Source organism: Pongo abelii, chromosome 1, assembly GCF_028885655.2.
Source record: "Pongo abelii isolate AG06213 chromosome 1, NHGRI_mPonAbe1-v2.0_pri, whole genome shotgun sequence".
In the NCBI taxonomy this organism is placed as follows: Eukaryota; Metazoa; Chordata; class Mammalia; order Primates; family Hominidae; genus Pongo; species Pongo abelii.
The window spans coordinates 227,723,472-227,737,644 of NC_071985.2; the positions used below are offsets into that span (position 1 = coordinate 227,723,472).

General features: G+C 59.8%; 1 protein-coding gene across 4 annotated transcripts in view; it reads left to right on the top strand.

Moving 5' to 3' along the window:
- Positions 1-3,382: 3,382 nt before the first annotated feature.
- Positions 3,383-14,173, top strand: part of PLEKHG5 (pleckstrin homology and RhoGEF domain containing G5) — a 30,552-nt gene continuing 19,761 nt past the window's right edge. Inside the window, exons 1-2 of one of the 4 annotated variants that reach the window (XM_024253883.3) lie at positions 3,383-3,502; positions 4,253-4,329. In XM_024253883.3, coding sequence (XP_024109651.1) covers positions 3,499-3,502; positions 4,253-4,329 — 81 coding nt within the window. In that variant the 5' untranslated portion in view covers positions 3,383-3,498. Of the gene's footprint in view, positions 3,503-3,552; positions 4,330-10,163; positions 10,423-14,173 lie in introns of those variants that run through there. The other 3 variants (XM_063715328.1, XM_054542056.1, XM_024253892.3) reach the window with 3 other exon arrangements.

Genomic DNA, 14,173 nt, shown 5'->3' on the forward strand with positions numbered 1-14,173 from the left:
GTTCTGGTAGAGATCATGTTCAGGACAAAGCCAAAGTGGCCTCCTGCGACTGAGACAGGGTAGGGGGAGAACTGGTGAGTAGGCTCCTCTGCCTGGCCAAGGGTCCTGGTCTCCCTGGGACGGTAGGTGGGGGAGCCAGGAGGGCAGCTGGGCTGTTGCAGACGTGGGGAGGCAGTGTCTGGCATGAAGTGGCGGGAGTTCAGGGTTCCAGGTCCACCTCAAGGGGAGTAGTTCATGGTTCCAGGTCTGGCTAGGGGTGGTGGGAGTTCAGGGTTCCAGGTTTGCTTAGGGGAGGGGGGAGTTCAGGGTTCCAGGTCTGCTTAGGGTCGGGCTGAGGTCGAGGAGCAGACACTGCTCAGGCTGGTCCACATAAGAGGGGTTGATACAAAGAGGCAGGGCTCCCAAGGGAAGCCCAGGACAGGCAGAGGAGGCTGCCCCCCCCCGCCCCCGAGAGTTGCCCACTCTCACAAAGCTGCCTTCTCCTGCCCTGTCTGCTCTGGGGTGGTTTCCACTGAGTGGCTGCTCCCCTTGTTCCTGCTCCCCAACAATCTTGGGGCATCGTACCTATTTGGACTGACTCTCAGTGGAGTCAAGGCTCCAGGGCCCAGTAGGAGTCCTGCCTGTGGGCTCCTATCAGGAAGGGGATCGGAATCGTGTTTCCTTCCCAGGCCTGCCTCAATTCATAGTCTCAGGAGAGCAAATCTGACTGGCTCAGCCAGGCCATGTAGATGGCTCAACAACTATAATCTCAGCACTTTAGGAGGCCAAGGCAGGAGGATCCCTTCAGGCCAGGAGTTCGAGACCAGCCTGGGAAACATAGTGAGACCTCCCTTGCTATAAAAAAATTAAAAAGTTAGCCAGGTATGGTGGTGTGCACTGGTGGTCCCAGCTACTCGGTAGGCTGACGTGGGAAGATCACTTGTGCCCAGGAGGTCGATGCTGCAGTGAGCCCTGATCACAACACTGCATTCCAGCCTGGGTAACAGAGCAAGACTCTGTCTCAAAAAATAAATTTTAAATTAAATTAAATTAAGAAAAACCCAGCTATGTCCAGGGTACGCTATCACCTGATACAATATGTCCCCCTTATCAGGCCCACCCTTTCCTCGAAGGCTGTAGATGGGGATAGGTGACCTGCAGGAGAGCTCATGACAGGCCTATGGTGGGGACTGCTTGTGCTGACTCCACCCCCAAGCCCCACAGGCCCCTCTCTGGGCCCTGAGACTACCAGGGTCCTGACGGATTTTCCTTCGTGTCTGCAGTCTCCAGGAGAGAGGAGCTCGCCTACGCAATGCAGGAAGTTGCAGCTTTAGAGCAGAGCACAGAGTGAGCCACCTCCCAGGGGAGCCAGGACCAGGGGATCAGAAGTGTAGGGTCTAGAAGGCAGGGTGAGCACCTGGAGCCTGCTGAGACCGGGGTCAGAGGCCAGAGAGTTCAGGCCGGTAGACCCCAGTGCCAGGAAGTACCAGGCAGAGGAAAAGGAATTCCACAACCCAAGTGGCATAGAGGCTATAGGATAGTCAGGCCTGATGGTGGCTGTGACCTGAGCAGTCATGGGGGGGTCTAGGGAGCTGGTGAGGCAGACCCAGCAGCAGAAGACATGGCCCGGAGCCTTCAGAATATGGGGCTACAATCCAGAGGCCCTGGGGCAAAGGGTGTGAGAATCCAACCCCAGGCTCAGAGTTTTGAGAATGCAGGGGCTTGGAAACTTTCCGGGCCGACAGCAGAAGTTGTCCTTCTTAGCTGGAGAAGTCCCAGGCTGGGCGCATGGGAAACTCCCACAAAGCTGGCTGAGGGCTCCAGGTCCCTGTGGAAACGCAGATGGCAGAGGAGGGCCTGCTGGAGTCACAGCAGACAAGAGCCCCGAACCCCACTCCACCCTCAAGTCAGCTTCCTCCCTGCAGGCGGGGACCTCGCCACAGTCCTCACAGGGCCATCTCCTGCCTCGGCTGCCTCCACCTCCAGCCTAGAGGCGGGACAGGCATCGCTGGCCCCTTGGATGGCTGAGAGCAGAGACTCAGAGAGGGAAATGAGCACAGTGTGGGGGTGAGGCTGGGCTGGGCCTGAGGATCCTGAGAGTTCCCGCAGGCTGTGCACTGAGGAGGCCCAGGGCCCCGGGCAGCTGCTTCCCTCTCAGCCTGGAGGACCCGGGATGCCTGTGGCAGCCCCTCCTCGAGAGCCCCCTCCCCAGGGTCATGCAGATGTACTGCCCTCCAAAGGGCTACCCTGCCCACCAGGCCCCCTGTGAGCTCCCAAGGCTTGTCAGGGTCACCAATGGGTCCCCAGCACCCAGCTTAGAGCTTGGCTCATGGGGACCCTCAGAGGATCTTTAGTGTGTTTGCTGAACGAATCCAGAGAACTCGGGAGACCCGGGATCCGTGCTACTTCACTGTGCCAGGAGTCCTTGGGTCAGGCACCAGTTTCTGGTCACCTGTGGGTCCCAGGGCCGGGCCCATGTAAGGAGTCCATGCAGGGAGGCTCCAGCTGAGAAGCCTTCCAGTGAAGGAGTCAGGGAAGTCCACCCTTAGCCTTTGGGAGAGGGACCCGGCCCTGCTGGAAGCTGCATCTTCTATACCTAGGTCTTGTCGGCCCAATGCCTCCTGGTGCCAGTGTGCAGGGTGGGCTGGGGGTCCAGAGGCAGGCTTAGGAGCACTGAGCCGCCGCAGACTCTTGGCCACCTCTCTGAGGCTGTTTCTGTAGCGCAAAGGGTTTGCGATCTCCTGATTCCATTTACATAAAGTACAGGACCAGGCAGACGAATCGATGTGTTGGAAGTCAGGGCGGTGGTGCCCTTGGGGGGACCGGTTGGCACGAGGGAGGTGGTGGGGGCTGGGGACTGGATGGGGACGCTCTGCAGCTCGGTCTGGGCACAGGTTATTTTGTGAAAGTTTCCTGAAAATGTGTTGAGCTGTGCTCGCAGGACAGGTGCACTTCTCTGTCCGCGTTTGCACTTCAATGAAGTTTAAAACTGTGAACCAGCAGAGGAGACGCAGCAAGAGCAGTGGCAGGCGAGTCTCTCCTGGTGACAGCCCCCACCCTGCGCGGGGCAGCCTCCGTGTTGCCATGGAAACTGACCTCGGAGACAGCGATTCTGGGCTGGGGTGGGGGCTCTGCGTGGGTCCCGGCCTGCATTCCTGCGGACAGGCACCCTCCGCGTGGATGGCACCCTCCAGACCAGAGCCGTGCGCGCTTCCTGAGCCGCCCTGGTGCCCGCCCTGCGGGAGGTGGAGGCAGCCTCCGGACCGCAGCGCGCAGGGGCTGGGGAGCCGGGGAGGGAGGGGTGACACCGTCAGCGCCAAGGCCCGGCCGCGCTCCCGTCCCCCGCCCCCCGCCCCCGGGGCGGGGCCGCCGCGGCTCCTCCCCGCCCACCTGCCCCGCCCGCCTCCCGTGCGAGGGTCCGGCGGCGGCTGCGGCTCTGCGGCCTCCCCGTCCCCGGCGTTCCCGGCGCCCCCGCCCGCCGCCCGCCGCCCGCCCCCCGCGCGGCCCGGGGCCTGCTCCATGGGTGAGTGCAGGCGGGGACCCGGCGGGCGCTGGGCGGGGGCCTGGGGGGCCGGGCCGGCTCCTAACCTCCTCCGGGGAGGGCCCGCTCCAGGCAAGGGGGTGGGCGCCGACCGGGCTTCGGGCCGCTCGGACCCAAACTCGGCCCCCAAGTCGGGGCCTGCCTCGGCAGCACCCCGCTTCTCCTCCCTCACCCCGCCTCTTGCTGGTTGGGCCGCTCTGCCTCCACCGCGGTGCACTCCAGCCCCCAGGAAGAGAGGCAGCTTGGAGGGGGCCAAATTCAGGGTCAAAGATGAGTCTCGGGGAACGGGGGTCGCCCCAGAACTTCGGGGGCTCCTCTGTCTCTAAAGGGAGCGATGCAGGGCCTAGGGTTCGCAGGGATCTGGGATCTTGGAGCCCCTTCCCCCCAGCAGCCCTGCCGGGACCCCCTGGGAAGTCTGGGGCCCCTAAAGGTCACTGAGCTCTCCCCGACTTGTCCCCCAGACTAGAGGGACAGAGGGAGAGAGCAGCGTATTTCCAAAGATGTTTTCTCCCCGTGGAATCTGGATAATTTCCCTGAGGACTGCAGGAGAAAAGGGCTCTGCAAACAGATTCCCGTGCAGATAAGTTGGCATTTAAAAGAGAAAGGGACGCTGACCTCCTTTGAAGGGAGGACTGAGGAGATCGCCCCACCCCTCCTCCGGTCGGGAGGCCACTGGGGCCCAGGGGAGCCTGGGTGCCCCGCTGACTGATGCCCTCTGCTCCTCCCCTGCAGACGACCAGAGCCCCGCGGAAAAGAAGGGACTGCGCTGTCAGAACCCCGCCTGCATGGACAAGGGGCGGGCGGCCAAGGTAGGGAGGCTGGAGAGCCTGGGGACACTTGGGGGCAGAGGGGCCAGGGCTCTAACTGCCCTCTCTATCCCAGCACCAGCTATCCACAGAGCCCTGGCACGGGTGCGGCTGGCTGGGCTGGGTTCAAGTGTAGGTGGGGCCACAGTGTGTCTGGTTTAGGAGGCAGAGGGCCTGCCCCCGGCTCAGGAACAGTGGAGTCGGGGGACTTCTACAAGAACAGGGCGGTGGGGTACCCCAAAGCCCTTTGCTGCACTGTGGTCCTACCAACCATTCTGAGGTGACAGAAGCTGTAGCCCTATGTCACGGATGAGGAAGCTGAGGCTTAGCCAGGGGAAGTGGTCTCCCATGGTGCTGGTCCAGTGCCCAGCTGGCACTCTTCCTGTTGAACTCGGCCACTCTTCAGGCCTGGGCATGGGTCTGAGATGCTTTGGGACTTGGTGATGTGACCATGGCCCTAGGGATGACAAAAGGAGGAAGGGGCCAGTTGATCCTGGAGTGCCAGGGCTCGGGAGCTGGGAGTGGGGCAAAGTATAAATCAGGGAGAAAGGAGGCACGAAGAAGGATAATAGTACTGGCTGGGCGTTTCTGCCTGTGACGTGCTGGGCTCAGTGCCACCCGCTTTCTGTGCCATATGCACTGCTTGCGGCAGCTCTGCAGGGAAGGCATCGTCACCCCGTTTTCTAGATGAAGACACCAAGGTTCAGAGAGGTCCAGTGACTTGGCCAAGGCCCACAGCTCATGAGAGATGGAGCCGGGGTTTGGAGCCAAGTTTTGCCCCTCCCAGCAGGCATTTACATGACAATAGTAATAACTGCGCAACTTAGCATCTGGCCCAGGCACCAGGACTCACTGACTCCTCCCTCTGGCCTTCTGAGATGGTCCTGTCCTTATTCTCATTTACAGATGGGGAAGCTGAGGCTTAGAGAGGTGAAGTGGTTCACTCAGGGACAGACTGCTAGGAAGTGGGAGAGCTGGGATTTGAACCCAGTACCCAGGTCTGTGTCATACCAGGGCCCGTGTTCTCTTCCATCATGTGTCTCAGCACTGCCAGCTGCAGGAAATGTAAAATGCCACCCCCCCCCCACCCCCCGCTCCCCTCCCGCACCACCACCCAGACACACACACACTCATTCTGCACAGGAGGACCGTGGTGAGGGAACAGGGAGAACTGCTATGGGGCGGGGCGGGGAGGAGGCGGCCTCCAGTTGCCGTGGTCACCAGGCAGGGGGGCGGTGTGATGTCAGATACAATCTGCTGGCACGGATGGTGCCTGGCATTGGGCTCTGGTGTTGGCTGGTTGCCTCTTTCCCAGATCGGGGCTCCTGGCAACAAATTGGCCTCAGCTCCCCGCAATATACATCCTGCCAGAGGCCTGCAGAGCCCCGAGGCTTTTGCCTGACCTGAAGGGGCGGCTGGGGCAATAAGGCACACTGTCCCAGCCCCTCCTCTGGGCAGCTGCTCTCAGGGTGGGTCCTCAAGCTGCTCAGGCAGGGGCAGGGGTGGGATGGCCCAGCCTGCATAGAGGTGAGGCCTGGGAGAAGAGAGCTGGTCTCAGAGTAGGTGTGGTCCCTCTGCAGCCTCCAGACCTCACCTCCAGCCCTGGCCTGCCTGGAACTTGGCACAGCTGACATTGGCGTCAGCTGATGAGGGTCACCCAGCCTGCACGGGGAGAGTCTGGGCCCTGTCACTACTGGGACGCCCTTTGGGACAAATGGCACAGACTCACTGTAGGGGCAGAAATGCCTGAATTATCAGAGGCAGAGAGAGCCATTCAGGGAGGGCATCCTGGAGGAGGGGGCCTTTAATGGATGTGAAAACATGGATAGACAGAACAGAGGCAAGGGCAGTCCAGGAAGGGAGAGGCAGTGGTGGAGAGGAGGTGAGGGGCACTCAGATTTGGTAAGAGAAACAAAGAATAACATTGTTGATGATGATAATAATAACCACTACTGGCTGGGTGTGGTTGCTCATACCTGTGATCCCAGCACTGTGAGAGGCTGAGGCAGGAGGACTGCTTTAGCCCAGGAGCTTGAGGCCAACCTGGGCAAAATAGGGAGACCTCTGTCTACTAAAATTAAAAAAAAGGCCTGGCGTGGTGGCTCACACTTGTAATCCCAGCACTTTGGGAGGCCGAGGCGGGCACATTGCCTGAGCTCAGGAGTTCGAGACCAGCCTGGCCAACATGGCGAAACCCCATCTCTACTATAAATACAAAAATTACCCGGGCGTGGTGGTGGATGCCTGTAATTCCAGCTACTCGGGAGGCTGAGGCAGGAGAATTGCCTGAACCTGGGAGGCAGAGGTTGCAGTGAACCGAGATCATGCCATTGCACTCCAGCCTGGGCAACAAGAGCAAGACTCCGTCTAAAAAAAAAAAAAAAAATTAGCCAGGTGTGGTGATGGGTACCTGTAGTTCCAGCTATTGGGGAGGGTGAGGTGGGAGGATCATTTGAGCCTGGGACATTGAGGCTGCAGTGAGCCGTGATTGTGCCACTGCACTCCAGCCTGGGCAACAGAGCAAGACCCTGTCTCAAAAATAACAGGCCAGGCGCAGGGGCTCACGCCTGTAATCCTAGCACTTTGGGAGGCCGAGGTGGGCAGATCACTTGAGGTCAGGAGTTTGAGACTAGTCTGGGCAACATGGTGAAACCCCATCTCTACCAAAAATATAAAAAATAATTAGCCGGACATGGTGGTACACACCTGTAATCCCAGCTACTCAGGAGGCTGAGGCAGGAGAATCGCTTGAACCCTGGAGGCGGAGGTTGCAGTGAGCTGAGATCACGCAATTGCACTCCAGCCTGGGCAACAGAGCGAGACTCTGCCTCAAAAAATACCCAATAATAATAATAATAATAACAATTATTGCTGACCGAACATGTTTACATGCCAGGCGGGGCGTTAGGCCCTCCTGTTTGTCTCAGTGAAGCCTCTTGAGACCCTCAGGAGAACAGCATTATTCTTATGACCACATGACTTGTAAGGAAACCGAGGCCCAGAGAGGTAGAGGAACTTGCCCACATCACACAGCATGATCGTCAGAGCCTGGCCTGCGTGAGCCTTGTCTGATCAAGAGCCCTATTCTTACTCTCCAGGATGTGACTAGCGTTTTGAAGGAGATGACTTCATTTATTCATTTACCAGACCAGCTCTGAGCATCTGTCGGTGCCAGGCCCAGTTCTAGGCCCAGGAGATCTCCAGGGAACAAAGGGGATGCCCTCCTGGAGGTGACATTCTACCTGTGCTGGGAGGAAGGGAGGGAAGTGACCCTGGCTGGCCAAACTTCCCCCCAGGCTGCCCTGGCGAAGGACCAATTTCAGGCAGGGCTGGACCCTTCGGCTTCTGGGCCCACCCTTGATGTTTTATTTGAGGCTCTCCTGGGTGCTGGAGCTTCTGAGATGAATTTGCCATCTGTCCCCCACCTCCTGCCCCTGGAGTTCCCACTGGGAGGAGGGCTAACCAGGATGGGCTTCCTGGAGGAGGCAGCTGGAGTCCTGAGGATTAAAGAGGTACTGAGATAGAGGACAGCTGAGTGAGCGGGGGAGGGACATTGGGGGCCATAAGGGGCAAGCGAGGCCGGGGGCACAGGGAGAAGGGGACGGGAGGAGGGGGAGGCAGGCTGCACTAGGAGCACCTGCATGTCCAGGTGAGGGGTCTGGACTGCGTGTCATGGAGACCCCAGGAGAGAAATGGCCCCTCCCCAGGATGAAGATATGTAGAGCAGTCCACACCTCTGAGCTCCAGGATCAAACCTACTTTTTTCCAGCTGTGCGACCCTGGGGAAGTCACTACACTTCTCTGAATCCCAGGTTCCTCACCTGGAAAATAACCCAGCAGCAAGGATTAAAAGACGCCCATATATAGCATGCTCAGCATAGAGCCTAGCACAGCGTAGGTGTGCAAGGTGTCCTGGGAGTGGGGGTAACAAAGTCACCTCTAGACTTTGGGTGTGCCCTCCGTACCCACCCTGGGATCTGAGACCTCCCAGGCTCCATCCCAGCTTCTTGCACACAGGTGGAGCTGTGAGTGTGAGGAGATGGAGAAAGGCTGGGAGATGGAGGCAGACTGATGATATTATGGGTTCCCCCTGCCCTCCTGTGAGGTGGCCACGGGACAGTGTGTGGACTCCCCAGCTCCCTGCTGGGCTCCACTGGGCACTGCTTGAGGTCTAGTCAGGGCGCCCCAGGTCTCAAGGGGGCATGGAGGAGGACACTTGTGGCCCTGGGCCACAGGGGACATTGGGCACCACACGTGAGGGTGTTTATCATGGAGGAGGTAGTGATTCCAGCAGCCACCATTGATCCAGCACGTACTGTGCGCCAGGCCCTGCCTTAGCGCCTGGCACAGGAACCTCATCTGGCCGTCTCCCCCGTTGCGGTGAGGCCTTCCCCATCTCCATTTCCTAGAGAAGGCCCTGCAGAGTGGCAAGGTAAAATGACTTGCCAAGCAAGGCAAGATCAGGACTCAAACCAGGCCTGCCTGTCAGAGCCTCCCATTTCCTCAGAACTCTCAGGAGGAAAGGGAGGTGAATTTTTCTGCACAGCTCCCAAGGGCCTTGACAGGGAGGTGGGGTTCGGCACACTACAGGAAAGCGTTTCCAGCAGCTGGAGCTATCCCTGAAGTAGAGGTAGTGAGCACCCCATCACTAGACATATGCAAGAAGAGACAGAAAGGGAAGCGTAGAGGGGACTGCAGTGTGGAGTGGAGGTTGGACGGGAGGACTTCAGAGTTCCCTTGCAGCTTAACAATGGCCTGTGAGGTGGCAGGGATGAGTCAGGGTGTGCGTGCGTGGAGGGAGGGGTGGTGAGATGAAGACCAGGCAGAGGAAAGGGTGGACCTGAGGCCCCCATGGAGAAGGGATGGGCAGGCTGTGAATAATGGGAGAGGCAATCACCTATTCTCCTGGGCAATGCTTTGGGGGTGAGCAGCGGCAGACCAGGATGCCCCAGGGAATGGCCAGGTTTGGGCCATCTCTGGAAGTGACTGGTCCCTGGTTTGGGCCATCTCTGGAAGTGACTGGTCCCCGGAGAGAGGTGGTGGGGCTATCTGCAGCTGAAGAAAGGGGCAGGGCCAGAGAAACAATGCAAGGGGACTCCTGGATTTTGGCTAAGTAGTTTTGGGGGAGCAGGTGAAGACGTGGGGATCCCTGGCCCAGCCAGGAGCTGCCCTAGCATAGGCCCAGCCCCAAGGGTTGGGTGGGGCAGTCTGGAGGTTTTGGCCTGGGAAGGGGTCGGGGGAAGGCGGTGTAGAAAGCTTGAAAGTGCGGAACAGGCTGGTGGACCTGAACCCCACCTCCTCGAGTGGGCCCCCTGTATCCACACCCTTCCCAGTCCTGAGCCCAGAGTTATTCTAAACTCTCGCTGCTGGGAGAGGGGAACTGGGAACCACTAAATGGCAGAACAGCACCCTTTTCCGGCCATACCACCTGGGCCAGAAAAAAAAATAAAAAAAGAGGGGGCCCAGAAAAAAGCGGACTGTTTCTGGGGCACCGCGGAGGCCACAGATCAGAATCCAGCTTTTTACAATAGAGCGGAAGCGCGCCTGGCTCAGGGCAATTCCGGGGCGGGCTAGGCCTGCGGGTCTCTCTGCCTGGTCCCCCGGGGCTTTTCTGTCGCGGGGAGGCTTCCTGTCGCGGGCCCTGGTCCCCCCTAGCCCCCTTCCGGGATGGGCGAGCTCCCGTCTTGAAGCCCAAGTTAATGACCGGGGACTTTGAACTTTTTGGAGATCTGCAAAGGGCTGGCCCCTCGGGGACAGTGACGCCCCCCCCACCCCGTCCCTGAGCCCGGATCCTGGATTACCCCAAGCCACGGCCCGGCCTCCAGCCACCTCCCTGGCTCCGGCGCGGGGCCCTTCCTGGGACCCCTCCTCTCCCCCGTCCCAGCCGGGCGGCGCCGTTGGTACATCCCGGCCAGTCCAGGTGGTAGCGCCCGCGCGGCTACCGTAATTCCCCTACGTCCCGCGCCCCAGTTTGCGCGGAGTCGACTGAGCCCGTCCCGCAGCTCCCGTCCCCCTCTCCCCGAGCGCCCCATGAGGCTTTGGCAGTCTCGGCCCGAGCCTTAGACACCGGGGAGGAGACCCTGGTCCTGTTCCTAGGTGAGTCGCGGGGAAGTGGGAGCTGCGCTCCGGACGGGGGGTGGGACTAGGCCCCAGGACCCCCCTAAACCGATGGACAGAACCCGGATTCAAGAGTCCCACGTAGTGCCAGGCTTGTGGGTGGGTACGGGGCCCTCACCAGCTGTATCTCCATTTACGTGAGGATGGAATGGGTTCAAGCGCCCGCCCCCATCACAGTGTCTCTAGGGTGGGTCGGCTCGGAGATAGGGCTGTGAGGAGTCTATGGGACCCTGGCCCCGGTATGGGGGGTATTGGCGGGGCAGGGGTATCCTGGAGGGGCCTGGGCGCGCGGCGTGGCTGGGAGGCTCGGCCGACCCTCCCCATTTGGCCAGTCCCAGAGTCGGTCCCAGGCGGAAAGGCCATCTCGAGGCCGGCAGGGGGCGCCAGAGGCTGCGCCTCGGGCAGTCTGAGCAGACCCAGGCACCCGCTTAGGGGTGGGGGATGCGGGAGACCCGTGAATCCGGGGAGGCCCTGGCCTGCCTTGGTGGAAGTCTGGGAAATGGAGGCCAAAAGGTCCCCTACAGATTGCGCAGTAACTCCTCAAGTTGAGGGAGCTCGGGGCTATTTTACCATTCTCCTGCCCCTTAGCCAGGGTCCAGGCACACGCTAGGACCTGGCAGCCATCCCCAGATACTGAATTCTATGCTCTCTCGGCACAGGTGGGGAGATTGAGGCCCAGTGGGGGAAGGGCAGGGGAACGTAGGCTCCGGACCAGGTCTTCTGAAGCCCAGGCAGGTGCCCTCTTTCCCCCGCTCCCTACCAAGGAGCCTTCTAAGTGGCACCAGGGAAGGGGTTACCGAGACCAGGTGCTCCGAAGACACACGCTGGGGTCTGGGGCTGGGAACTGCAGGGAATGGGCAGGAGGGGATGTTCACAGACTGCAGCGCCTCCCTCTCTCGCTAGCACTGGGTCCCAGCCTTGGGCATCCCAGCCAGGACCGCTCCCTGGGGAGGAAGGGGCCTTCCTGGCTTCCAGGGCCCGTGCGGCGGGCTTAGCCTGGGGAGAGGTTTTCTGTGTCTCTGCCATCTGCCCAGCACAGGGCAGGGCCTTAGGTCAGGCTCTGACTCCAGGTGAGCCTCAGAACCCAAGGGGTGATGGGTGAGGCCTGGGCCTAGGGGAAAGGAGGGTGGGCGGGCTGGGTGGAGTGTAGAGAGCCGCCTGGCAAAGCCACCCTGCCCTGGCTGGCCTGCCCATGCATGCAGTCTCCACCCCTGGATTTCCAAGGTGTCGGGTGGGGCCTTGGGACTAGCAGGCTCCCAGGGGAGCTTAGCCCTGGTGGGAACTCCTGGCAAGGACATCCCTCCAGCCAGAGAGCTCGGACTCCTGGTTCCAGGCCCGTCTGCTGTCGGCAGAGCCTGGAGCTGGCCCCAGACCTGCGTCCTTTCCTGGACAGGGAAGTCCCTCTCCCACCCAGACCAGGCTGGGGCCCCAACTCGTTGTGGGGCAGGGATGCCTGGGGGATCCCTGGTTTCCCATCTGCTTTTCTGGGGCTGGGGGAGGTGGTACTGAGGGAGAACAGCCGGGTGGGGGGGTCCTGCCTTGGAGACTCCATTATTCATCAGCCTCCGAATCTGGTTTCTGGGTATCAGTTTCAACAAGCCGGCCCTGACTCACAAGCCTGGAGCTGGGGCTGGGCTGGGGAGGGGCTCCCTCTCCAGGGAGTTGGGGGCCAGGACTTCTTGGGCCTGCCCCTGAGCTGTTTCAGCTCCCCACTGTGGAGAGGAGGTGGGAATGCAGGAGCCTGCCCAGGCCCACCCCACTGCCCTGGTACAGGGGCTGGGGGCTCCTTTCTGCTCTGCACTCTTGCCCCTAAGGAGCAGTCCCCCCACCCTTGCCGAGTACCCAGGCAGCAGCCTCACTCAGGGATGGCCAGGGCCCAGGCACTCAGGTGACCCCTGGTGATCCGCCCTGACCCAGCCCTGGCGGTCTCCACTTGATGCAACCTGGTTACCCCACACCGGTGGGCTCCCCGCAAGCTGGCTTTGGGATCTGCCGTGTCTTCAGGAAGGCAATCTCCAGGGCCCTGTTGCCCAAACCAACATTCAGCTGTCTTCAGGCCCCACCCCTGCCCTGTGCCTGAGGCACCCATTTCCCTACATAGCAGCAGCTGGTGACTTTGGGGCAAATCAGTTGACTAACAGATAGTTTCTCTATCTGTTAAATGGGGATCGTAACAGTATCTCCTCCTAAGAGTCTTTGAGAAGAGTGAATGGGATTCACGGCCCGGAACTCCCGGGACAGGGGTGGCACGTGGAATGCTCAGTGAAATGCAGTTATCTGCCTACGGGACAGTATGGGGGTGGAGGTCTGGGGCAAGAACACCTGATTTGAAGTAGGAACTCACCTGCCCAGGGCCAGCAGGCCGAAGGTCATGGATACTAGGAGGAGGAAGAGACCTTCGGTCTGGCAGTGGGGAAGGCTCTGTTGACCGTCGGCCACAGGAAGGGATATCCTGGCCAAGCCCTTTCCTGTCCCCATGTCCTTCTGTGGCATGAAGGCCCTTCTGCCTTCATCCATTCACCGATCTCATCCCCACCAAGCGCACCTACTGTGCACCAGGACTGTTCTAAGTGCCGAGGACACAGTGAGATGCAGACGGCCAAGGCTCTGGCCTCTGGAGAGGACAGTCTAGTAGGGAAGAATGATGATAAAAAAGTGAACAAAGAAATGAATTGCAGGTAGTAATAGTAATAAATGCTAAGAAGGAAATAATTTAACTTAAAGGAATCGAGAGTGGGAGGGTAAGCGTGGTTTATTTTAAGAGGAGGGAAAAGGACGTCTTGGAGGTAACACTTAAGTTGGGGCCCGGTGCTAGCTGTTTGAAGATGGGGTACGTGGAATTCCAGACAGAAAATACAGAGGAGAAGGCCCTGAGCTGAGCTTGGCGAGCTGTAGGGAGAGAAGGAAGACCGGCAGGTGGACCCTGTGCAGACCAGCTGGGAGCAAGGCGGGAGCCCGGCCATGGTGGGACTTCAATATAAGCAAGATGGGAAGTTTTAGTTTTCAAAACTCTGCCTGTTGGCCTGGCGTGGTGGCTCATGCCTGTAATCTCAGCACTTTGGGAGGTCAAGGTGGGGGTGGATCGCTTGAGATCAGGAGTTAGTGACCAGCCTGGTCAACATGGCGAAACCCGCTCTCTACTAAAATACAAAAATTAGCTGGGTGTAGTGGCGGGCGCCTGTAATCCCAGCTACTGGGGAGGCTGAGGCAGGAGAATCGCTTGAACCTGGGAGATGGAGGTCGTAGTGAGCGGGATCATGCCACTGCACTCCAGCCTGGGTGACAGAGCAAGATTCCGTCTCAAAAACAAACAAAAAACAAAAACACAACTCTGCCTGTGGTGTAGACAGTGGATGACCTGGGCTTTGGGAGTGGAGACAGCCCTGGAAGTCTCCCAGCCTCTAATAAACCGCTGCTGCCCTCCCAAAGCCATCTCACGGACCCTGGCCCCCTTCCCACCCTCTTTCCCCATGGAACCAGGTGGAGGAGGAGCAATTAGGGGTGGGTGGGCCGATGACAGAGAGCATGGCCACCTCACCCCCATGGGTTCTGAGGAGTGTCCCAAGGAGGCCATTCCAGAATCCCAGAGCCACAGTCTGAGTTTCAGTCTTGCCTGTAGACTTTTATGTCTCTTTATGTCACTTTATTCCCCCACCCCGTGAATGGGGATAATGGTGCCTGCCCTGCCTTCCTGGGAATCAGTGTAAAAGCGCTTTGACAGCCGTGTAGT